The sequence below is a fragment of the Bufo gargarizans genome, chromosome 1 (genome assembly GCF_014858855.1).
Source record: "Bufo gargarizans isolate SCDJY-AF-19 chromosome 1, ASM1485885v1, whole genome shotgun sequence".
Classification (NCBI taxonomy): Eukaryota; Metazoa; Chordata; class Amphibia; order Anura; family Bufonidae; genus Bufo; species Bufo gargarizans.
Genome location: NC_058080.1, coordinates 565,392,614 through 565,419,298, shown reverse-complemented (window position 1 = coordinate 565,419,298; position 26,685 = coordinate 565,392,614). Strand labels below are relative to the sequence as shown.

Below are 26,685 nucleotides of genomic sequence, written 5' to 3'. Positions count from 1 at the left end.
GTTATGCAGCAGTCTCTTATGCTGTTTGAAGACTCCGCTGGCAGGGTTTCCCAAGGGCATCCACCTAGCCCTTCCCCAGCGGTGAAAGACATAGAATGCACTGACGCACAACCACTTATGTTTCCTGATGATGAGGACATGGGAATACCACCTCAGCATGTCTCTGATGATGACGAAACACAGGTGCCAACTGCTGCGTCTTTCTGCAGTGTGCAGACTGAACAGGAGGTCAGGGATCAAGACTGGGTGGAAGACGATGCAGGGGACGATGAGGTCCTAGACCCCACATGGAATGAAGGTCGTGCCACTGACTTTCACAGTTCGGAGGAAGAGGCAGTGGTGAGACCGAGCCAACAGCGTAGCAAAAGAGGGAGCAGTGGGCAAAAGCAGAACACCCGCCGCCAAGAGACTCCGCCTGCTACTGACCGCCGCCATCTGGGACCGAGCACCCCAAAGGCAGCTTCAAGGAGTTCCCTGGCATGGCACTTCTTCAAACAATGTGCTGACGACAAGACCCGAGTGGTTTGCACGCTGTGCCATCAGAGCCTGAAGCGAGGCATTAACGTTCTGAACCTGAGCACAACCTGCATGACCAGGCACCTGCATGCAAAGCATGAACTGCAGTGGAGTAAACACCTTAAAACCAAGGAAGTCACTCAGGCTCCCCCTGCTACCTCTTCTGCTGCTGCCGCCTCGGCCTATTCTGCTGCTGCCGCCTCGGCCTCTTCCTCCGCCTCTGGAGGAACGTTGGCACCTGCCGCCCAGCAAACAGGGGATGTACCACCAACACCACCACCACCACCTCCGTCACCAAGCGTCTCAACCATGTCACACGCCAGCGTTCAGCTCTCCATCTCACAAACATTTGATAGAAAGCGTAAATTCCCACCTAGCCACCCTCGATCCCTGGCCCTGAATGCCAGCATTTCTAAACTACTGGCCTATGAAATGCTGTCATTTAGGCTGGTGGACACAGACAGCTTCAAACAGCTCATGTCGCTTGCTGTCCCACAGTATGTTGTTCCCAGCCGGCACTACTTCTCCAAGAGAGCCGTGCCTTCCCTGCACAACCAAGTATCCGATAAAATCAAGTGTGCACTGCGCAACGCCATCTGTGGCAAGGTCCACCTAACCACAGATACGTGGACCAGTAAGCACGGCCAGGGACGCTATATCTCCCTAACTGCACACTGGGTAAATGTAGTGGCAGCTGGGCCCCAGGCGGAGAGCTGTTTGGCGCACGTCCTTCCGCCGCCAAGGATCGCAGGGCAACATTCTTTGCCTCCTGTTGCCACCTCCTCCTTCTCGGCTTCCTCCTCCTCTTCTTCCACCTGCTCATCCAGTCAGCCACACACCTTCACCACCAACTTCAGCACAGCCCGGGGTAAACGTCAGCAGGCCATTCTGAAACTCATATGTTTGGGGGACAGGCCCCACACCGCACAGGAGTTGTGGCGGGGTATAGAACAACAGACCGACGAGTGGTTGCTGCCGGTGAGCCTCAAGCCCGGCCTGGTGGTGTGTGATAATGGGCGAAATCTCGTTGCAGCTCTGGGACTAGCCAATTTGACGCACATCCCTTGCTTGGCGCATGTGCTGAATTTGGTGGTGCAGAAGTTCATTCACAACTACCCCGACATGTCAGAGCTGCTGCATAAAGTGCGGGCCGTCTGTTCGCGCTTCCGGCGTTCACATCCTGCTGCTGCTCGCCTGTCTGCGCTACAGCGTAACTTCGGCCTTCCCGCTCACCGCCTCATATGCGACGTGCCCACCAGGTGGAACTCCACCTTGCACATGCTGGACAGACTGTGCGAGCAGCAGCAGGCCATAGTGGAGTTTCAGCTGCAGCACGCACGGGTCAGTCGCACTACAGAACAGCACCACTTCACCACCAATGACTGGGCCTCCATGCGAGACCTGTGTGCCCTGTTGCGCTGTTTCGAGTACTCCACCAACATGGCCAGTGGCGATGACACCGTTATCAGCGTTACAATACCACTTCTATGTCTCCTTGAGAAAACACTTAGGGCGATGATGGAACAGGAGGTGGCCCAGGAGGAGGAGGAGGAGGATGAGGAAGAGGGGTCATTTTTAGCACTTTCAGGCCAGTCTCTTCGAAGTGACTCAGAGGGAGGTTTTTTGCAACAGCAGAGGCCAGGTACAAATGTGGCCAGCCAGGGCCCACTACTGGAGGACGAGGAGGACGAGGATGAGGAGGAGGTGGAGGAGGATGAGGATGAAGCATGGTCACAGCGGGGTGGCACCCAACGCAGCTCGGGTCCATCACTGGTGCGTGGCTGGGGGGAAAGGCAGGACGATGACGATACGCCTCCCACAGAGGACAGCTTGTCCTTACCCCTGGGCAGCCTGGCACACATGAGCGACTACATGCTGCAGTGCCTGCGCAACGACAGCAGAGTTGCCCACATTTTAACCTGTGCGGACTACTGGGTTGCCACCCTGCTGGATCCACGCTACAAAGACAATGTGCCCACCTTACTTCCTGCACTGGAGCGTGATAGGAAGATGCGCGAGTACAAGCGCACGTTGGTAGACGCGCTACTGAGAGCATTCCCAAATGTCACAGGGGAACAAGTGGAAGCCCAAGGCCAAGGCAGAGGAGGAGCAAGAGGTCGCCAAGGCAGCTGTGTCACGGCCAGCTCCTCTGAGGGCAGGGTTAGCATGGCAGAGATGTGGAAAACTTTTGTCAACACGCCACAGCTAACTGCACCACCACCTGATACGCAACGTGTTAGCAGGAGGCAACATTTTACTAACATGGTGGAACAGTACGTGTGCACACCCCTCCACGTACTGACTGATGGTTCGGCCCCATTCAACTTCTGGGTCTCTAAATTGTCCACGTGGCCAGAGCTAGCCTTTTATGCCTTGGAGGTGCTGGCCTGCCCGGCAGCCAGCGTTTTGTCTGAACGTGTATTCAGCACGGCAGGGGGCGTCATTACAGACAAACGCAGCCGCCTGTCTACAGCCAATGTGGACAAGCTGACGTTCATAAAAATGAACCAGGCATGGATCCCACAGGACCTGTCCGTCCCTTGTCCAGATTAGACATTAACTACCTCCCCATAACCATATATTATTGGACTCCAGGGCACTTCCTCATTCAATCCTATTTTTATTTTCATTTTACCATTATATTGCGATGCTACCCAAAGTTGAATGAACCTCTCCTCTGCCTGTGTGCTAGGCCTAAATATATGCCAATGGACTGTTGCAGTGGTGGCTGACATGAAGCCTGATTCTCTGCTATGACATGCAGACTAATTCTCTGCTGACATGAAGCCAGATTGTCTGTTACGGGACCTCTCTCCTCTGCCTGGGTGCTGGGCCTAAATTTATGACAATGGACTGTTGCAGTGGTGGCTGACGTGAAGCCTGATTCTCTGCTATGACATGCAGACTGATTCTCTGCTGTCATGAAGCCAGATTGTCTGTTACGGGACCTTTCTCCTCTACCTGGGTTCTGGGCCTAAATTTATGAAAATTGACTCTTACAGTGGTGGGTGACGTGAAGCCTGATTCTCTGCTATGATATGAAGACTGATTCTCTGCTGACATGAAGCCAGATTGTCTGTTACGGGACCTTTCTCCTCTGCCTGGGTTCTGGGCCTAAATTTATGAAAATTGACTCTTACAGTGGTGGGTGACGTGAAGCCTGATTCTCTGCTATGATATGAAGACTGATTCTCTGCTGACATGAAGCCAGATTGTCTGTTACGGGACCTTTCTCCTCTGCCTGGGTTCTGGGCCTAAATTTATGAAAATTGACTCTTACAGTGGTGGGTGACGTGAAGCCTGATTCTCTGCTATGATATGAAGACTGATTCTCTGCTGACATGAAGCCAGATTGTCTGTTACGGGACCTTTCTCCTCTGCCTGGGTTCTGGGCCTAAATTTATGAAAATTGACTCTTACAGTGGTGGGTGACGTGAAGCCTGATTCTCTGCTATGATATGAAGACTGATTCTCTGCTGACATGAAGCCAGATTGTCTGTTACGGGACCTCTCTCCTCTGCCTGGGTGCTGGGCCTAAATATATGCCAATGGACTGTTGCAGTGGTGGCTGACGTGAAGCCTCATTCTCTGCTATGACATGCAGACTAATTCTCTGCTGACATGAAGACAGATTCTCTGTTACGGGACCTCTCTCCTCTGCCTGGGTGCCGGGGCCTAAATATCTGAGAATGGACTGTTCCAGTGGTGGCTGACGTGAAGCCTCATTCTCTGCTATGACATGCAGACTAATTCTCTGCTGACATGAAGACAGATTCTCTGTTACGGGACCTCCCTCCTCTGCCTGGGTGCTGGGCCTAAATATATGCCAATGGACTGTTGCAGTGGTGGCTGACGTGAAGCCTCATTCTCTGCTATGACATGCAGACTAATTCTCTGCTGACATGAAGACAGATTCTCTGTTACGGGACCTCTCTCCTCTGCCTGGGTGCCGGGGCCTAAATATCTGAGAATGGACTGTTCCAGTGGTGGCTGACGTGAAGCCTCATTCTCTGCTATGACATGCAGACTAATTCTCTGCTGACATGAAGACAGATTCTCTGTTACGGGACCTCCCTCCTCTGCCTGGGTGCTGGGCCTAAATATATGCCAATGGACTGTTGCAGTGGTGGCTGACGTGAAGCCTCATTCTCTGCTATGACATGCAGACTAATTCTCTGCTGACATGAAGACAGATTCTCTGTTACGGGACCTCCCTCCTCTGCCTGGGTGCTGGGCCTAAATATATGCCAATGGACTGTTGCAGTGGTGGCTGACGTGAAGCCTCATTCTCTGCTATGACATGCAGACTGATTCTCTGCTGACATGAAGCCAGATTCTCTGTTACGGGACCTCTCTCCTCTGCCTGTGTGTGTGCTGGGCCTAAATATATGCCAATGGACTGTTGCAGTGGTGGCTGACGTGAAGCCTCATTCTCTGCTATGACATGCAGACTAATTCTCTGCTGACATGAAGACAGATTCTCTGTTACGGGACCTCCCTCCTCTGCCTGGGTGCTGGGCCTAAATATATGCCAATGGACTGTTGCAGTGGTGGCTGACGTGAAGCCTCATTCTCTGCTATGACATGCAGACTAATTCTCTGCTGACATGAAGACAGATTCTCTGTTACGGGACCTCTCTCCTCTGCCTGGGTGCCGGGGCCTAAATATCTGAGAATGGACTGTTCCAGTGGTGGGTGACGGGAAGCCAGATTCTCTGCTATGGAACCTCTCTCCAATTGATTTTGGTTAATTTTTATTTATTTAATTTTTATTTTAATTCATTTCCCTATCCACATTTGTTTGCAGGGGATTTACCTACATGTTGCTGCCTTTTGCAGCCCTCTAGCTCTTTCCTGGGCTGTTTTACAGCCTTTTTAGTGCCGAAAAGTTCGGGTCCCCATTGACTTCAATGGGGTTCGGGTTCGGGACGAAGTTCGGATCGGGTTCGGATCCCGAACCCGAACATTTCCGGGATGTTCGGCCGAACTTCTCGAACCCGAACATCCAGGTGTTCGCTCAACTCTAATCCTAACGCATTCTGAATGGAGAGAAATCCATTCAGGATGCATCAGGATGTCTTCAGTTCAGTCTTTTTGACTTTTCAGGATGGAGATAATACGCATGCTGCGGTTTTATCTCTGTCCAAAATTCTGGAACACTTGCAGGAATGCTCAAACTTGAATGAAATGTATTATTGCCGTATCCGGCATTAAAAATACTGCAATGCCGGACCCGTCCTACCGGTCTGCTCAAGCGCAGACCTTTATAAATGTGAAGAAATAGAAACGGATCCGTTTGTCCGTATGACAAACGGTCAGACAGATACGTTCTTGCAATGCATTTGTGAGACAGATCCACACCCGGATCCGTCTATAAATGCTGTCCGTTGGCATGCAGATTGCCGGAACTATTAGCCGGATAACTCTGCCGCAAGTGTGAAAGTAGCCTAAGAAAGATCCTCCATATGCCTTTTTATGAAACTGGAGGCACACCTGGATACAGTAGAGTCTCCATGTGCCTCTTTGGCAACCATCTTATGGCTTTGTACAAAATGGCAAAGTGAATAAGCCAAAACTTGTCCTACAAAATGTCTAGGTAATCTGTTGGAACATTTCATGCCACAGCCCTGTAAAAAAATATATTTATCACAGATGCTTTTAACTTCCATCAGAATAGAGCTAAATATCTGTTTGAAGCCATTAATATTTTCCATTACCAGTATCTTTAGAGGTATTTGTACTTAGAGTTTCCTGGAATTATGCATTTAGTCGCTTTTATTGTAAAGAAGTTAGCAATATAAAACGATGTAATGGAACTGTAACCCATAATATTGCTATAGATCATGCACCTTGTGTGTGTTGCTTTGACAGTTTTCCTAATTTCATTGTAATTTTGTGCATATCAAAGAAATATTCCGAACTTTTTAGTAGTGTTGATCACGAATATTTGAATCACAAATATTAATCGCGAATATCGGCACTTTTAGAATTCGCAAATAATTAGAATATAGTAATTTCGAATATTAATATATATATTTTTTTTTATCAGTAACCTCCCTTCTTGCATGTGGGCTAATGAAAAAGGCTGCAATGTCTTTGTCTGAGCTTAACAAGATCCCTAGCAACCAATAGGAAAGTTGCCTACCCCTTACTATATAAGAACCTCCCCAGCAGCTATTTTCGAAAGAGAGAGACAGCAGTGTTATTGATGTGCTCTCCACTTTCCTGTGTCATTACATTAGATAGTTAGATAGCTTATTTATATATATAATACAGATAGTTAGTGGGGGATAGTCAGTGTGGGTTATATCCTGATATAGTGTAGCTGATAGGTTCCAGTGCAGGGTGTTAGGTAGTGTGATAGGTTCTGCTGTCCATACATACATGCTACAGACATAGTGCTGTGATGTCACAAGTTCACAACAATACTTAGTGCACCAATCAGTTATACGAATATGGCAACTGCCGCTCATCACTACTGGTTAGATATTTCTTATTCCAGGGTAAAGTTTCAGAGTGGCGCCACACCCCCATGTAAACACGCATACAATCACACAGAACCACACAACTAAACGATACCTACATTTTTCCTGCCCACCATAAAATGCAAGGTAACATACATATACATACGTAGAACTACACACATCCATAGTATACCATACAAAAACAAAGAACCAGTAAACTCTGAAACTATATAGGTGTTACGACTGTAGTTAGCGACAGACAAAGACAGTGAACCTTAAGGCCAAAACCCAGGCTGCTTTCCCTACCTACTTGCAGTACAAGCCCTAGATAGCTAGACCACAACTGGTCGACAGTCCCTACTTTATTTAAGTGCATGGACAGACTAACAAACAAAGACAGACAAACACAATAACAGAGTCATCCAAAAATGGGTCAGAACCAGACAGGCTATGCAGTACCAAACAAAAAAAATAAGAGAGTGGTCAGAAGACAATCCGACATCAGAAACAGACATACTACGTAGTACCAAATGAGAGATTGAGAGTAGTCAGAAGACAAGCTGGGGTCAGAGGAACGAGTAATCCAATAAGCACAGGAACAAGGGATCAGGAACACAGCTAGTGAATCAGACACTATCATTGGCACTGGTGTATGGCCAGGAAGGGATTTAAATAGAGTGCTTAGTCCCTGGATCAGAAACTGACAGATTCATGACTGAGCACTCCATTAGTCAGAAATACAGCACCCAGTAATAGAGCGGCTGAGCAATCAGCTCACTGCTAATCTCCCCCAGCACATGCCTGATGCGGGGAGAAACAGAGCATTACATCCTGTTGCAAAGGATGCTGTCATGTCACCAGGGGGCGTGGCTCAGCAGTGCATCTCTCCAGACATGGCCATGCTGAGGCTGAGAATTGTGCCGTTGGAGTCCAGACAGGTAAGTTTGCTACAATAATGCTGCTATATGATACACACATACATACATTGATTACACACAGATACATACGAACATTACATATATTACATACATATATAAAAATCGGGCCACTTTCTGCCTTGTTGTGTGAAGAAGGTTTGGTCAGCAGTACTCACCCTTCAGTCAGGCCACCAATTCTGCCATCTCCACTGTGCTTACACTGGTTGTGGGCTTTTCCACCAAGGTCTCAACTGGATTTGTTTTTGAGTCTTCCTGTTTAGCTGCATTTACTGTATACTGCTTACTCCTTTACCCTTTTTCTTCTGTCTGTCCTGAAAGATCTGCTGTTGAAATCCATTTACTACAGATGGTAAGAAGACCCAATTGCTGTCACTTAAAGGAACCAGGCAGGAGGGGAATAGCAAGTCAAGATCTCCAGATACCCCAATTATGCTCCCTTCTCCACATCTGTAGCTATTTGTGCCCACCTGTATCCCCCACTTGCAGCAGTACCCCTAAAGATCTCTAATTTTACAACATACTAAACAGTATACACTATTCATATGAGTATAGGCCTTAAATGCTTAACATGTTGTTCCTTGTATCTTATCCATTGCTTAGCATAGTTCAAGGTAAAATCTGGAGGCTTGTCTCAGCTCTTATGTAACACTGGTGTGCCAGGGTTGCCTATTGATTTTTCATGTTTTGTTATGTATGAGGGGGGCCACTGAGTTGAGAGCTGTAGTATTGAAAAAATTAGAAAAATTAAATTCAGCTGCTTCGCCGAATTTGACTAAAATATGTGGTTTGTGAAGAATTACTTCATCACAAATCACATTTCTTTAAATTGTAAAATGTAAGTAGTGGGTGCAATGACAGAGAGGGCGATTGTGCCACTCTCTGTCATTGTACCCCACAGTTGCCATGTTCATAGCTGAGATGATGCAATCTGACAGCAATAATACAGTGTAATTTTATTTTTATTTTTATAAAATCATAATTACCTCATCCATTTGGTTGCGAAGAGTCGGCATCTTGATTGAAGATCTTACGCAAAATCTCGCACGGCCCATGATCGTTCCTGTGTCAGCTGACATGGTGACGTCATACGTCACCACACATGGGATTTTTGTATGAGATCTTCAATCAACATGACGGCGGATGGCTCTTTGCGCTCAAACTGATGAGGTAAGTAAGATTTTTTAATTTTTTACCGCCATTCAGGAAAAATCTATTTGCTACCATGAAGCACGAGGAAAGTCGGCTTTGCGGCAAATCAAATTTTCCCTGAAATTCCCATTTTGTGGACTTTGATTCACTCAAAACTTATTATGGTGTTATACAAAGTGGCACAGTATTTGCATCATGGAGGGAACATATGGTGTAGAATGGCAGAAGGGAGTCAGAATGCAAGCAAAAGTAAAAATGCTTAAGGTTGCTGCGAGGGTGTGCCAATTTGTGAACTGGGGGGCAGCTGAAGAGACAAGTGAAGAGAGCGTAAGTATATGTCCTCAAGTGCTTAGTGTGTCACTGTCAATTTGAAACTCTATAGCGTGATTATTTGGAGTCTGTATTGAAGCATGATTTGCAGACTTCACAGCACTACTGAGAGTCTTCACTCTTGAGATTTAGTGGAAGCATGTCCTTATAAAGACATAAGTTCAAAGAAAACTAATATATATATATATATATATATATATATATTATTTTTTATTTTTTTTCTAGGCATTTAGGAGTCTAAGCACACTAAGTCTAAGCCTACTTCACATCTCTGATGTCTTCCTTGTTTCAAAATCCTAAACATCAACTATTTAACACTTTCAACTTTGTTCTCTGTCCCCCTGTTGCCCAGTACCTCACCTTTCATCTCAACCAAGGACTTTGCCACATACTTTAAACAAAAGATTGACAACATCAGAGAAAGTTTCAGCCTACAGTCCCACAGTCTCTCTACATCTATTCAGTCCTCTTCCCCCAAAACCAACTTTTCCACCATTACAGCAGAATAACACCACCTGTGCGCCTCACCTGATTCCATCCCACCCCATCACCAACATCACCAAAGTGTGTATCCCGGCCCTAACCTATCTCTTCTACCTATCTCCAACCACCAGGATTGAGGAGACCACTGTATTTTTTCAGTGGGCGCTGTGACGACATGGTCATCAGTTTGAGTTAAATGTGTATTGTTGTTGGATATGTGTAATTATGGTATACTGTGTTATTTGTTATCAATAGACTGTCAGCACCCCCCCCCCCCCTTCATTATCTCCCATTGTACTCTGAAAGAGTTCAGGACAATGCAATTTTGGCTAGGCTCCTGCTAGGGCTGTCAGGAGCTATTTTAGCAGGTGGACCCCTGTGGTGTGGTGATAACAGAATGTCTGGGGAGAAGAAGGGGTGTGTGATGGGATTACAGTTTCATCTGATCACTTTCTGTATATAAGTTTGTGCAGTTGCTCAATAAAGCACACGGAGTCTCAACCAGTGACTAGGGAAAACTGGGAGCTAAAGATCAGCGTTTGGCAATATCTCCTGAACAAGGAAGAATACAGAGGCGGACATACTCATCCTGAGTACTGGGGGTCCGTCAAAGGCGTCTCCTCCCTGGCTGTGAGCTGTCCTACCAGAGAGGACTGCCTCACAGCCATTGAGAAAAAAGCTCACCTTCTCCCTGGCTGTGATGCAGTTAACTGTGATTGGACAGCTCGCAGCCCGGGAGAAGGACACGGGCACAGCGACGCAATGGAGCAGCATATCTGAAAAAAATAGCAATATCATATCTTCTAAACATGTCCTACAGTGCCAGGTATTATATTGTAATCTCAGAACTGGTGAAAAGTCCTCTTTAAAAATGGAGATGAACAAACTGTTAAAGATTTGATTAATTTCAGGTTCGACAAATTTTAAAAAAAAGTCAGTTTCAATTTAATTCTAAGAGTGATAGCAAGTCTAGTATGCGACTGTCTAGATATATGCGTTGTCTAGTTGGTATGCTTTCTCATTATGGAAAGTGCCTAGTATGTGTAGTACATGTGGAGTATTGTAGGGTGGACTACCTCTAATGATAGTATGACAAGATGCACGAGCAAGTGGATTGTTTTTTTTTTTATTACCCACAAGTCACAAATGATGCTGCAAGAGGTCCCCGTTAACGTCTATGCATTTTTGGGACCGTTGGATTATGATGGCTGATACTGCTTGCAGCTGTTGAACAATGATACTGTGAACAGAGTTTGTGATGCTTTCTATGAGTTCACCCAGGGAATTTAGAATGTTAGCGGACACTTTCTGGGTTACGTTTCCCCAAAGTCTGATGAATGTAGTGGCCATAACCCATTTGCTCACAGTTCGCCCCTCTGTAACCAGTTCATGAACCCGTGCCAGTGAGTTCTGTGAGATGCAGCACGTTGCCCCATTTTGTTTTAAAAAGCAGGACATTTTTTCTTCTGGTGTTAGTGGATTGTAAAACTGTTCAAAGATGGTATTCACAGTTGATTTGAAGAAAATTGGGCCCACTATTTATGTTCTGACACTTCGCACCAAACACCAATTTTCTGGTCGTGAAGTGGTGTTTCATGAGTCAAATGGGGATTTTCAGCTGACCAGTACCTTGTATTCTGGGAATTTACGTGACCTGATAAATGAAGCTCAGCTTCATCTGTCATGAAGTACAGCAATGGGTCCAAATGTCTGTCAGCAGTCATAGCAAACAAATCAAGTAATTTACGCATTTAGCTTTGTCAGACTCTTTTGATAGCTGCATACACGTTATTCGGTACGGTTTCAGGTTCAGAGATTTTAGCATTCGCTGACACATCATACACCAACTTGCTGAGACAGTCTTCGAGTTGATTTTTGGGGGCTACATGCAATCCGCTGCTAAATTTCATGCACAACTTCAGCCGTCCTTATAGATGGAGGCCTCGGTTTCTTCATGTTTGCAACAGAACCAATTTGATGCCATTTCCGAACCAGACTCTGAATACAATGTTTAGCTGGTGGATTTGTTCCTGGGTACTCGTTAGCAAAGGTCCCTTGCATTTCCTTAATTGATCTGATTCACATATAGCCTTCCACAATCACTATTCGCTGTTCCAGGCAGAAAAACTATCTTTCTGACACAATCAGTCTTAGTTGCCCATACCTACCAATCAGAGCTCAGCTTTCAGGTCCTACAGGGCTCTGAAATGAAAGCTGGCCTCTGATTGTTTGCTATGGAGAACTAAGACAGATTTACTATTAGGCAGTTTGATTTGGAGGTATTGAGAAGGGCTAGTTTTTCTTGGGCCACCCAGACAATGCATATACATATTTTTCAATATTAGGATCTATCTCAAGCTCTCTCTGTCTGCAGTTCACCCGTAAGGAATCACAAAAAATCGGGTCTGTTAGAATCCAAGCTTTTTGGGAAATTTGTGATGAATTCTGAACCGGTAGAATTGATTCCCATTTTGGGGCAGATGTGCCTATCTACAGAAGTATGAAATATATTTCTTGAATTTTCCGTTCACTGCTAGTTTAAAGGATGGAATTATTGCTTGATACAGCTGGAAGTCAACATGAAAAAAGTTTCATCAATTATCACAGTATGGCTTATTCTCTGTGATTCATTCTATTTTAGGGATGTACACATTGATCAGCACTGCGCCATTAGATAAATATCCAGCATGCTCTTGTGTTGTTATCCTGAAACAACATGTGATTCTAGATTGTATTTGGTTATGCATTTCACTGCACTGACATGTCAGTCTGGTAAAGCTGAGTCTATCAGACATGTCCTCCCTGTCAGTATTGATAAGGTGAATGATTCTTATGACCTTCACAGACCTTTCCAACTGAGAAAAAGCTATACAGATTTTTAAGGTCAGCAACTGATTGAAAGAAACACCATAAATTGGAAATGAGTCCTGGAACTAAATAATAATGAGTAGAATAAGAATATTCTTACACATAAGATATGTGTTTTTAATGTATCAGTCAACTATTGATTTCGAACTCCAATCTGTTTCCCTTGTAGTGCTGACACTGATTTCTTTAGGGAACCTGTCACCATGAGAATGCAACACATTCTGCAGGCAGTATGTTACTGCAGGTTCTGGTAGACTGAGAGTTGTTGATAGACGACATGTCCCACAGTCTATGGCTCTCCATAATTCATTTGCAGAGCTTTCAAAGCGCAAGAGCAACATGGAGGATGGTTCAGGCACAGTGGGTGAGGAACAATCATCTCCCATGCCTAAAGTATGCAGGACTGCAGCCAAAGACAAAAAGGATAATGTGGGGACTGATAGTAGGCATCTGTTGGTGGGCGAGTCTATCATAAGAGGTGTGAAGTTTGAGGAAAATGGTGTTGTGAGATGTCTCTCTAGTGCTACCACTAGCAGGGATAGACGACGTTATCCTTAATATTGTTAGGCAAGCAAATCAGGAAAGGGAGTTGGATGTTATAGTCCATCTTGAGACAAATGATCTGGCTTGCAATGAGGTTTCAAAGGTGAAGGAAGCTTTTCACATACTTGGAAATGATATACGGGAGGTTGCATCAACTGTTTCATTGTCTGCAGTTTTGCCTGTGCATAACCTTTGGAATAACAGGAAGATGTGCATTAAGGAATTCAATGTATGGCTTGGTGAATGGTGTCTGAACCAAGGGTTTGGCTTTGTGTCTCATGTTAGCTCTCGTTGGAATGGAAAAGAACTGTACAAGAAACATTGTTTGCATCTTTCTATCAAGGGAACAAATGTCCTCAGTGAACAGTTCAAAGTATTTGCTAAGGAGAATTTAAACTAGGAAAGGGGGGCAAAAGAGTGATAATCCAGCAGTCCGACTGCCCCCCGGAACAATGCCAGAAGATGCCAGTAGCACATAGGTTAAGCAATGACAAGCTCAGAGTCTTGTCTACAAATGCTCGCAGTTTAGGGAAAGAGATCAATGAGGTTGAGTCTATAATGGCATCTGAGAATATAGATTTAGTGGCTGTTATGGAGACATGGTTCAATGGGAGTAATGACTGGGATATCACAATACTAGGATTCTCTTTATATAGGAAAGACAGAAAAGGCAAGAAAGGGGGAGGGGTGGCCCTGTATGTGAAAGATAGCATAAAATCTAATTTAATACAAGTTAGCGAGACCAATTTAGAGTCAGTTTGGGTTACCTTGCAGCTTGATAATCATAAGGTAACTCGTGTAGGTGTGATATATAGACCACCTAGCCAAGTCAAAGAATTAGATGATCTACTAGTTGAGGAAATAGCTAAAATGACATTGAAAGGGGAAGTTATCATTATGGGTGACTTTAATCTTCCTGATGTAAACTGGAAAACCAAAATAGCTAGTTCTGCCAGGAGTACAGATATTCTAAATTCCCTACTGGGATTATCTCTACAGCAAGTAGTTGAGGAGCCAACCCGAAAGGAGGCCATTTTAGATTTAGTATTCACAAATGGAAATTTGGTATCTGATATTACTGTAGGGGAAAGCTTGGAATTGGGGTCAGTTTGGTTTACTATAAGTACAGTGTCGGGTATATAAAGCAAATGCTTTATATAAATATATTAAAAAAATATATCAGGTCAAAAGAAAAATTATGCAAACTATATTGACACACGAGATGGACATAAACATCTCAAAAAGAGTTCAATCGAGAACCTGATTATTTTGTGCAATCAGTAAAACAGGGTACAAGCGTCTATGCAAAAATATAAATGGTTTATTATACAATAGTTTAAAATACAATCAAAAATTAATCAATAATATACAATGATATGCAGTACCCAGAATTCACCACTATATGATACCAACAAAACACTACTCAACCAACACAAGAATATGATGCAATACAGCTTTAAATTTGTGAGAGATATACAATCAATGGATTATGCGGAAAACTCAATCAAAAAGATGACAGATACAAGCCCTTGCTCCGCCCAAAAATGATGACCAATCTTCAGATAATGGTAGTATTGCAACAAAACTTAGAAATTATTGGCTTGATATCAAACTAGGGAATATAAAGATTCCCAACAGAGAGTTTCTCCAATATTCAGTTATATGCATCGTAACTGAAATCAGAGAAAATACTGATGTAGCAACTAACGTTACACGTCCACAAATGAGCGGGTATCTGGCTAAGTATCAAGCCAATTAATGTAGATCAATACTACATAAAACAAAAATATACATTACCCAAGGGTCAAGTGATGTGCAAGAGTCTTGGGACAGCCAGCTCAAGAGTTTTTCCCGATAATCCAAATGACTCTCCCGATATCTATAATCCAAATGTTTGTTTTCTCTTTCTCTTTTTCTACCTTTTTTTTTTCTTTCTTTGGTATCTGGTTTCTTAACCCAAAACTTATCAGATGAACACGCCCTCCGAGTTTGGAACTTTCCAATCATTGTTGGATGGGTGTGTGCATTGATAAGGAGCATGAAGTCATAATACTACCCAGAATGCACTTTTGCTACTGATGTAGTATTAATGGCTCATATCTAGGTGGCACTGTTGTATAAGCAATAAGCATCATACCATTAAGGGTTAACTCATACATGCCTAATATTTTCAATACTTCACACCTCTGACATTTGGAGGCCGTGTCTCAGGGCTGAGGTACAAACTTTGATGCATGAATATATACTTTGAGGAACATCTAGACCATTCTCACACTGTGGAATTCATGTTCAGATAGGAAAAACAATGAAGCCTCAGAATCTGCAGGTGCAGTGTATCTTCTAACTTTCTAAATGTATAATATATTGTTACAATAACACTAGCTTTTGAACGGCACAGTAATCTTCTCATGAACTTACTTTGGCCTACATGAAACTTCATACAAAACAGTGAATATAAATCAACATTGATCTTAAAGGCAATGAATACCCATTATAACTAAAATAAGTAGATATAGCTGTTTACACTTATGAAAAAGCACAACAACAGTGACTGAGTCACACCACAAAAAAACAAAAGTTTTAGATTAAAAAAAAAACTGACTTTTCTAAAATTAAATTAGTGGTATACGAGTCCCTATCAGATTGGAACAGTTTCAATGGAGTCCAGGATAAATGGGACTACTTAAAAGTGGCACTATTGTAGGCAACAGATAATTGCATTAGGCTTGTCAGTAAAATACAAAAATATGGAAGAGACCACTGTGATACTCAACAGAAGTGGCCAAAATCATAAAAATAAAAAAAAAGATAGCATTTAGTAATTATAAAAAAAAGCAAAACGAGGATGACAGGCAAATTTATAAGATTAGGCAGAGAGAGGCCGAACAACTTATAAGAGCTTCTAAAGTACAGTCAGAAGAGAAATTAGCTAAGTCAGCGAAAAAAGGCAATAAGACATTCTTCAGATACATAAATTAAAAAAGGAAACTAAAACAAGGAATTACCAAATTAAAAACAAAAGAAGGAAGGTATATGGAAGAAGATAAAGAACTAGCTGACTGCCTCAATGAATACTTCTGTTCAGTTTTTACAAAGTAAAATGAAGGAAAAGGGCCTCAGTTAGGAAGGAAGACTAATGAATCTTTTGATGCATGTGTCTTTACAGAGGAAGAGGTTCTAAGTCAGCTGTCTAAAATTAATACAAATAAGTCACAGGGGCCTGATGGGATACGCCTAAAGCTATTAAAAGAGCTTAGCGGTGAACTAGCAAAACCATTAACAGATTTATTTAACCAATCACTGGTAACAGGAGTCATCACAGAAGATTGGAAATTAGCAAATGTTGAGGCCATTTACAAGAAAGGTAGTAGGGAGGAATCGGGCAACTATAGGCCAGTAAGCCTGACATCAATAGTGGGGAAATTAATGGAAACCACACTTCACAAGGAGAGGATTGTGGAACATCTAAAATCCCATGGATTGAAATATGAAAAACAGCATGGGTTTACTTCAGGAAGATCATGTCAAACTAATCTTATTGATTATCGTGACTAAAATAATAGAAGGTGGAGGTACAGTAGACATCGCTTATCTAGACTTTAGTAAGGCTTTTGATACTGTCCCACATAGAAGGCTTATCAATAATTTGCAGTCTATGCTTAGACTCCCATATTGTTGAATGGATTAGGCAGTGGCTGAGGGACAGACAACAGAGGGTTGTAGTCAATGGAGTATATTCAGACCATGATCTTGTTACCAGTGGTGTACCTCAGGGATCTGTTCTGGGACCCATATTGTTTATTATCTTTATCAGCGAAATTTTAGAAGGCCTCGATGGTAAGATGTGTCTTTTTGTTTATGACACAAAGATTTGTAACAGGGTTCATGTTGCTGGAGGGATACACCAAATGGAAAAGGATTTAGGAAAACTAGAGGAATAGTCAAAAATCTGGCAACTAAAATGTAATGTTGATAAGTGCAAGATAATGCACCTGGGGCATAAAAACCCAAGAGCAGAACATAAAATCAGTGATACAGTCCTAACCTCAGTATCTGAGGAAAGGGATTTAGGGGTCATTATTTCAGAAGACATAAAGGTAGGCAGACAATGTCATAGAGCAGCAGGAAATGCTAGCAGAATGCTTGGGTGTATAGGGAGAGGCATTACCAGTAGAAAGAGGGAGGTGCTCATGACGCTCTACAGAGCACTAGTGAGACCTCATTTGGAGTATTGTGCTCAGTACTCGAGACCATATCTCCAGAAGGATATTGATACTTTGGAGAGAGTTCAGAGAAGAGCTACTAAACTAGTACATAGATTTCAGGATAAAACTTACCAGGAAAGATTAAAGGACCTTAACATGTATAGCTTGGAAGAAAGACGAGACAGAAGGGATATGATAGAAACTTTTAAATACATAAAGGGAATCAACAAGGTAAAAGAGGAGAAAATATTTAAAAGAAGAAAAATTAGAGGGCCAAAGGTTTAAAAGTAATATCAGGAAGTATTACTTTACTGAGAGAGTAGTGGGTGCATGGAATAGCCTTCCTGCAGAAGTGGTAGCTGCAAATACAGTGAAGGAGTTCATATAAGATAGGGCCAGGGGCTATTCATAATATTCAGTATATTGGGCAGACTAGATGGGCCAAATGGTTCTTATCTGCCGACACATTCTATGTTTCTATGTTTATGTTATAAAGCAGGAGGAGCTGAGCAGACTGATATACCGTTGTGTAGAAAAAGATTCAGTGTAACTTGTAAAAGAAATTTATATTTAAACCTCTGTTCTTTTTATGCTTAGGAGTTAGGAGTCATGTGGGCAATATCACTTAGTGAATAAAAGCTAACTGACAGTAATACTATGCATATGGAGAAGGCTGTCAATAGTGGAGGAGACATCTAAGTAATGATGAGCGAAGTTCTGAAAAATTTAATTTGGCTGCTTTGACAAATTTCACAAAGAAATTTGATTTGTGACAAATTACTTTGTCATGAAGCCTGTTCCGTTGTAGCGGGCGCAATGACGTGGACCAGCATTCGTGCTGCCCCCGTCATTGAACCCCTCAGATGCTGCGTTCATCGCTGATTGCGGCATCTGATACCACAGTTATGGGCTTTCAAGGGGTAATCCGGTAAATAAATAAATAAACATTCTTTCCTTATCCATTTGAGAGGCCTTCTGGGCAATCTTGATTGAATTTTACGCAATGACATAATCACGCCATCATGCTGGCTGGGCATATGGTTGTCATCACTGACGTCACATGTTACCTCGCACGAGATTTTGCAAAGTATCTTTAGTCAAGATGGTCGTGACTTCATCACCGCAGGCAATTGAATGTGGTGAGTATGTTTTTTTGTTTGCCGCCATTTCAGGAAAAATTGTTTTCTTACTACGAAATGAGAAGAAATTCGGCTTCACGGCGAATCAAATTTTTACAGAAATTTAAATTGAAATCACTTTCTTTGGCTTCAACTTATTAAACACTACTCCTAAGTAGGTATCAGCAAACCCGAAAGTTCAGTTTGGGACCCGAACTTGACCCTGAACCCGAACCCCGTTCAAATCAATGGGGACCCGAACTTCATTTTATTATTTTGTGTTATAGCCATCTCAGGTCTACTGCAGCAGCGCGATCAAGTGGATGAGTCGTTGTTTTATTTTTTTTTACCCCTAAATGGCCATATTCTCTGTCATAAGAATGCTAGTATTTTGCACTATAACCACGTTATAACAGTAATAACCACGTTATAACACTCCTAAGCTAAAAAGTGCAAAGATTTAAATGAATAAATGACAAATTCTACTGAATATTTTTATATCAGTCTTGTTGGCACTTTCAGCTCTATAACATACTACCTGCAGACTGTACTGTATTTCCATGGTGACAGGCTCACTTAAACTTCACTTGTGAGTTTCCTCTAGGTTACCTTTTTTATGTACTTGAGTCGCTGTTTTGAGAGAGGAGGTTATGGAGAAGTCCCCTTGTGTTAATTTGTGGATATTTGTCTTTAAGGGGTTGTCCAGGTTCAGAGCTGAACCCAGACATATCCCCTTCTTTCCCCACTAAGCCCATCTAACATGGCCATTGGAGCATATCATGCTCGATGCTTTCCCTGCGCAGGGCAAGGGCTTCTTTGTTTACAAACTTACACTGTGAGGTGGAGGCTTCTGCCTAGCAGTGCTCCCGGTGATGTCACCAGAACTAATGGGCGGGCTTTAGCACTGCCCTAGCATGTTTTACAGGCCAGCCCATAAGTGCCAGTGACGTCACTGGGAACACTGCTAGGCGGAAGCCTCAGCCTAGCAGAGACCGGGTACATTACCGGATCTAATGAAAAAGTGTTCATTTTAGCACAAGTCCACAACATCATAAAATGTGAAAAAAATTAAAGGGTCTACTCTGAAGACTTTCCAAATGCATTGTATATGATCTGTCTATGTCATTGATAGTTTATTATATCTTTATTCCTTTTTCTGAAAATATAGGGTTAATTTTCAGTGGTGTCAAGGTCAAGAGATGTTTATTTGTTACACTTTTAAAATGTCTCTAGGGCATGGACAGCTAGACACAAGAAATCAATTAGGGCTCTGTGCACGCAGAAAAATCGGAGCAGCTTGTCTACTTAGCAGAACAGCATGGGGGACAGGCTGATGAGCCGCGATTCAGTCCCAGGGAAGTGCCCTATAGTTCATAGTAATTAATTACTCTGGAGGGAATCACCGAAAGCAGAGATAATAGAGAACAATGGAAAAGTAGAAAGCAAGTGGGTGGAGAAGAGGCCGATCTAGTAAATGATACTTGATACATTGCTAATGAATACTGCTGCCAAACAGAAAATCATCCCACCAATTCCTATAAATAAACCCGTGAGCACTGAGCAAGTTATGAAATATGATGACTGAGATTTATAATCCCGGAGACATTACACCTTTGGTTTAAAAAGAAAGCAGTGGTGTAGTGCAGTCTATAAAACACATCTCAAAGAAATATAGATGTCAGGATTCCATCTATATTTTCTGGTGGGCAGCACTTAGTGTGCGTAAAATATTAATAGTAAAGGAAGCATGGTCATTTCTCTAAGATTAGTCTTTAAGCTGCCAAATGTCTCTTCCTCTTTAATTAATTTAATTATTGATGGGTTTGAAATATTGTTTGAAATGTAGAATAGATAAGCTTAAAAGTAATACAGGACCTGAGAAGATCCAGATTAGACAACCCATTTAAAGTCACTGTCGCATGATGAAATATTACATATTTCTGCACGATCTTGGAGATCATAACAATTCCTCAGTTGGAATCACTGAAAAAAAATACTCCTGAGTTTTTGTATTGCTGTTATATATTTAGGATTGTGCCCCATCACACCCTTTTAACATGTCCACATGTTAACAGTCAGTGCTGGTGAGAAGAAGCCACCTGCATAGTGGAGAAAATCACTCCAGGCAATGGGATTGAGCCACTGAGTGTACTATAACAATAAAGTAACAGCAATATCTGGGCACTGGAACATTATTATTTTTTTGCTCTATCTAAGAGATAAAATTTTGACCCCTTTACAGTGGGACTGTTCTTTTGGAAAAAAAATTGACATGTATTAGGGACATATCAAGAGTTTTGATCAGAAGGAGTCTGAGCACTGTGAAAGATTGTTAGAACAAGGAAAAAGGAGCACACACATAGGATGCCCTCTAAGATGGGTTTAAAGACTTTCCATTGCGTCCTTCTTGCTTCTGTCTCTTGAACTGAAGAGTGAGGGCATGCTGTGTGAGCACTTATCTCTCGTCTTTCTAGAAATCAGTGGTTATCTCAGTGATCAGACCCCCACCGTGTGAAACTTTTGATATTTCTATATGACATATCAAAAGTTTTTCCAAAATACAGGAAAATATTCAGAACTTCGAACAGCTTTGGCATATCAGTACATGAGGGTGTTTCACTAATAATTATACACATGTGAGCGGGAATCCGGTTTGGATTTGGAATATTCTACAGGTTTGCAAACGTTTTCACCCATGAGTTCAAAAACTCTAAACTCTTTAGCAATTCATATGTAAGAGGAATCTCTACTTGTTATTGCCTTGTATTCTCACATGTTTTGACGTTATTATCATACTTTTTCTACTTTTATCTTTTTGGCAGTGGCACAATCTAGAGGGGCACAAGAAAACTTCCAAAGGTTTTCAGCACCATCAACATATCTACCTGTAAATTATCAAATTTCATCTGCAGAAACTGCCTTTCTGTTAAAGGAGAACAACCAAGATTTTATGAGAAATTCTAGCTTGCAGTCAAGAGTTGAATCTTTCTTTGTTCACAAATCTCGTAGAACTCCTATCTTGAATGCCAGTTATGGACCTTTTTCAGTTGAGAGAGAAATTCCAGAAGATCTACTACTGTCACCTCCTTTCTTTGCATCCAATAAGTTTACTTTTAACTGGAAACTCAAAACATATGTAATCAATGAAAAGGTATATCCCAACAAGCCCAAAGTGCAAGTTTTATTCTATATTACAGGTAGAGACTGGGATGATTACAGTGCCACAGAAAGACTTCCTTGCCTAAGACTGTTTGCTTTTCGGGAAACCAGAGAAGCAAAAGGAAGTTGCAGATTACAAGGGATATTAGGGTTATGTGTGGCGGAACTGGAATTCCAACCCACTTGGTTCACTACACCTCCTGTAGTAACAGCTCGCAAGAGAAACCAAGAGCAGTCTGAGGGCATTCCTGTGGAACTTTACTATAGCATCCACTCTGAGGAAGAAAAAAGTGAATGCACAGCAGAGGAAGCCAGAAAGGGAAATGCTATCCGACCTGGAAGAGACCAAGGGGAAGACTCCATTTCTCAGTTACAGAGGATTGCAACTCTAACTTTATTTCGTAATCCAGAAAATTCACAACTTACTGAACTCAGGTTGGACAGTAATGTTGCTCTCTGGTTGCCATCAAAGCCTGCCAGGCAAGGAGAAGTTTTAAATGTTTATGTCACAGTTGCAAATAACTCAACACTGGATCAGTTCACATTGAGGTACAGCACATCATTTTTTATTAATTTTTTTATATACAATGCAGGAAAGTTACATATTTGACAAATCTATTGAAGGTCATGTACGAGATAAGGATATGGGCTATATCTGGTATTGCAGCTCATCCGCATTCAAGTATATGGGACTGAGGTGTGATACCAGACATGGGCCATGAAAAGTTTCCAGAAAAAAAAGCATGACAATCAGAGCCTTCAAATAGTCTACCCGAGTGGTACAATTACAGTGCAGTCTTTAATGCCTTATTTCAGTATAAGATGTTTTGATGATGTAGAAGAATGATGATTAAAGGAGTTCTCTCACTTCAGGAAATAGCATTTATCATGTAGAGAAAGTTAATACAATATTGTGATTGTCCATATTGCCTCCTTTACTGGCTTTACTCATTTTTCTATTGCATTTATAGTGCTGAGAGAATCGAAGTTAACGAAGTGGACTTAGATCCGAATTTCAGGAAAAATTTGACTTGCCCCGAAGCCGAATTTCCTTGTGCATCATAATAACAAATCAATTTCTCTGAAATTGTAAACATAAAAAATAAAATCATGCTTACCTTATCCATTTGAGCATGAAGAGGCCGCCGCGGCCATCTTGCTTGAAGGTCCTGCTTGAAATCTTGTGCGGAGTGACATATGACGTCACCATGCCAGCCGACGTGATGACAGCAATACGTATGCGCAAGATTTCAGACTGGATCTTCAAGCAAGATGGCCGCGCAGCATTTTCGTGCTCAAATGAATGAGGCAAGTACAATTTAAATTTTCTTTTTATTGAGCAACCCCTAAAATGCTTTAATATTGGTGCTGCAATTAGTGATGAACACGGCATCTGAAGGATTCAGTGACGGAGTAGCACACTATTCCCTGTCATCGTACCTGCTACTGAGAAAAAAAAGTTAATTTTTATTTTTTTTATTTGGTGAAGCAGCCCAGCCAAATTTTTAAGAACTTCACTCATCTCTAAATGCATTATACACTGCTTGTTTCCATGATCACGACCACCCTGCATCCAGCAGCAGTGGTTGTGCTTGCACCCTATAGGAAACGGACCAGGAGTGGTCATAGGACAGCACTTTTTCTTATAGTGTGCAAGCACGTCCACCGCTGCTGGATTGCAGGATGGCCATAACCATGGAAACAAGAAGTGTATAATGTGATGGAAAAATTAATCAAGCCAGTAAAGAAAGCAATATCACAATACATTACTAAGAGGTATTAACTTTCTCTACATGATAAATGCGATTTTCTGAACTGAAACAACCCATTTAAAGTCCTTCATTTTCTTATAAATGCATAAAAATATTCAAGTATCCATTACATAAATAGAATGATACCTATTGTGTCTACTGTTGCAACCCTGTACTCGGCTATCTCTACCAGTCCCATAGAGAATGAATGGTTTAGCAGGGCGTATGCTGGACCTACTGCTCCATCAAGACAGCAACATGGCAATCTCGTACTTGTGGTCGGTAGATACTGGGTTGAGATCCCCACTGATCAGTTTGCTATCTCCTATCTCATAGACAAAGGATAACTTTCATACTTGGCATAACCACTTTAACTGTTCCGGGAACTTACAGTAGAAGTGAATGGAGTATACTGGGATTTGGAGTTTTGCATCAGCTGCAGTGCCACAGGCCCACTGGTTTCTGTCCCCCCCTGCTTTGGTGTAATTGCTACTAATAATGGTTATGACCCAGCATCTGTTATCTACTGTATGTGGAAGATCAAGATTCCCTTAACCTCTTCCTGACTTCCATCTTATATACATGGCCCTGCTAGGAAGGCCTTCCTGAAAACTACCATACATCTACTGTATGTCTCTGGGATGAGGCAAGCAAAGGCGCTGCCCCATATGATCATCATGGGATACTGGCCATAACTAATAACTGGGCTGGCTCCTACTCTCACTGCTGGGTACTGATCTGACTCTGAGCTCGGACATGCAAAAGGTTTATAGAGGGCGGGTGCTCTCTCCGTGCCTCATTGTACTTTTGTAGGATAAAGTGTATATATTGCACAGAAAAGGTAAAACATAAAAAAAAAATATATAAAAAAAAATATATAAAAAAAAAATGTCACCATGATTACACTGACCCATAGAGTAATGTTAATATGCCATGGTGCATGGTGAACACCTTTAAATAAGCAGGTGCAGAATTGCTGTTTCTAATGTAAAATAATTCTGTATATACTGCACATGCAGTGCAATAAGTGGGGGCAAACCTTTTACATTTACATTGCTGTGCAAACTTTCATATTACTCTTCCATGCTTTCAATATACATCTTTAGTAGCTTAAAAGAAAATACAACACTTTGAACAAGATGTGTTCTACACCTATACCTGACCTCCATTATATATGAAACGAGGCGCCATATGTCCCTTTTCTGGTACTTAGAGAAGTTCATTAATGTGCTTTTTCTCTCCTTAAAATATTGCATTAATAGAAAAAACATAATTGTTCGACATAGCTTTATTATAACACTGGCATTCGGATTACTGCCAAATACCCCATTTAATTAGATGGTAGTAATTTGACTTTTTGCTGTGAAAGAATATCTTGTTAACGTCTTAAAGTCTTAATGAGATTCCTTTACATAAGTTGTAAGTTCTGAGAAATGTAAATAGGGTGTATCTGCTGCAGAGTATAAATCTAATGGGAACTGCACTAGTTAAAATGATTTCTCCATCTATTAAGCAAAATGTGTCCCATAGGATTACTGGAGGGAAAGTGTTTATAACTCAGAGCATTGAGAATTAAACTAATGGGCAATGATTTGGAGCAAATGAGGACTTAGAGATGTAAAACATTCATACAGTTCACTAATAATAAAAACTATAATATTTACATCATTGCGTGAGTGCATGCCATGCATAAAAGGGACGCATGAAGAATGACCGCAAAAGTGATAGAAAATTGACTTCTTCGTAGTTAATTACAAAATCGTTATCACCATATTAGGCAAATTGGAAAGGGAGAGTGGGGGATTAGCGTTATGAGTATGTCTGTTCACATTTTGTACAGCATTTTCACCCTATTTTAAAAAAAATGGCTGGACAGCCCCTTTAACTTACCTCAAGCAGCAAGTAAGGGTTGTATAATACTGCTAGTTTTGAGCAAATTGAAGTATCCGAAGTGGACTTTGATCCTAATTTCAGGGAAAATTTGATTTGCGGCAAAGCCGAATTTCCTTGTGCCTCGTGGTAATTAGTAAATTTTCTCTGAAATGGCATAAAAAAATTAAAAAAAAATCATACCTCATCTATTTGAGCATGAAGAGACCACGGTTACCATCTTGCTTAAAAATCCTGTGCGAAATCTAGTGGGGGGTGACGTATGATATCACCATGCCATCCAGCGCAGATCTTCAAGCTATTATATATTTTTTTAAACTGTTTAACCCCTGAAATGCCTTAATATTCACATCAGATGCCACGATCAGCAATCAACGCAACATCTGAGTTGTTCAAAGATGGGTGGGGGGGCGGCCGCTCATCTCTAAAAACTGCCATATAAGGCCTCATGCACACAATCGTTCCGTTTTTTGCAGTCCGAAAACCGCGGGTCCGCAAAAAACAGAAGCCGTCCGTGTGCCTTACGCAATTTGCGGAACGGAACGGGCAGCCCATTGTAGAAATGTCTATTCTTGTCCGCAAAATGGCCAAGAATAGGACATGCCATAATTTTTTGGGCGGGGCCACAGAACAGAGCAAAGGATGCAGACAGTGATGTCGTCATCTTTTGCGGCCCCATTGAAGTGAAAGGGTCCGCACCTGAGCCGAAAAAAATGCGGCTCAGATGCGGACCACAACAACGGCCGTGTGCATGAGGCCTAAGAGCCCATTAAAGCCAACTAGAAGCAGAGACAGTGGGTGTCTCTAAAAAGAAGAAGGGTGCTCCATGAATGGGTCCGCACCCGTTCCGGATAATTGCGGAACGGGTGCAGACCCAATTCATTCTCTATGGGGCAGGAATGGATGCGGAAAAGACACACAGTGTGCTGTCTGCATCCGCATTTCCTGAGCGTGGCCCTAAACTTCCGGTCTGCGGCTCCAGAAAAAATAGAACATGTCCTATTCTTGTCCGCAATTGCGGACAAGAATAAGCAGTTCTATGGGGGTGCCGGCTGGGTGTATTGCGGATCCGCAATACACTACGGACATGTGAATGGACCATTACTGTACTAAGCTCTGTTGTGTCTGATATATCAATAGCCACTTTGCATTTTTACCCTACATAATCATAAGTCGGTTAGCCATTTTGTATCATTGGGATCTACTCCATGGAAAGGTCATGAAAGAATTCTTTCCCAGTTATTCCACTAATCATTATGTAACTATACCTC

At 42.2% G+C, this 26,685-nt stretch overlaps 1 protein-coding gene across 1 annotated transcript in view; it reads left to right on the top strand.

The window, feature by feature from the left end:
- The window catches only part of TMEM132C (transmembrane protein 132C), an 805,495-nt gene that overhangs the window by 174,757 nt on the left and 604,053 nt on the right, over window positions 1–26,685 (top strand). The window contains exon 2 of the mRNA XM_044275646.1: window positions 21,437–22,322. Coding sequence (XP_044131581.1) covers window positions 21,437–22,322 — 886 coding nt within the window. The remainder of the gene's footprint in view (window positions 1–21,436; window positions 22,323–26,685) is intronic.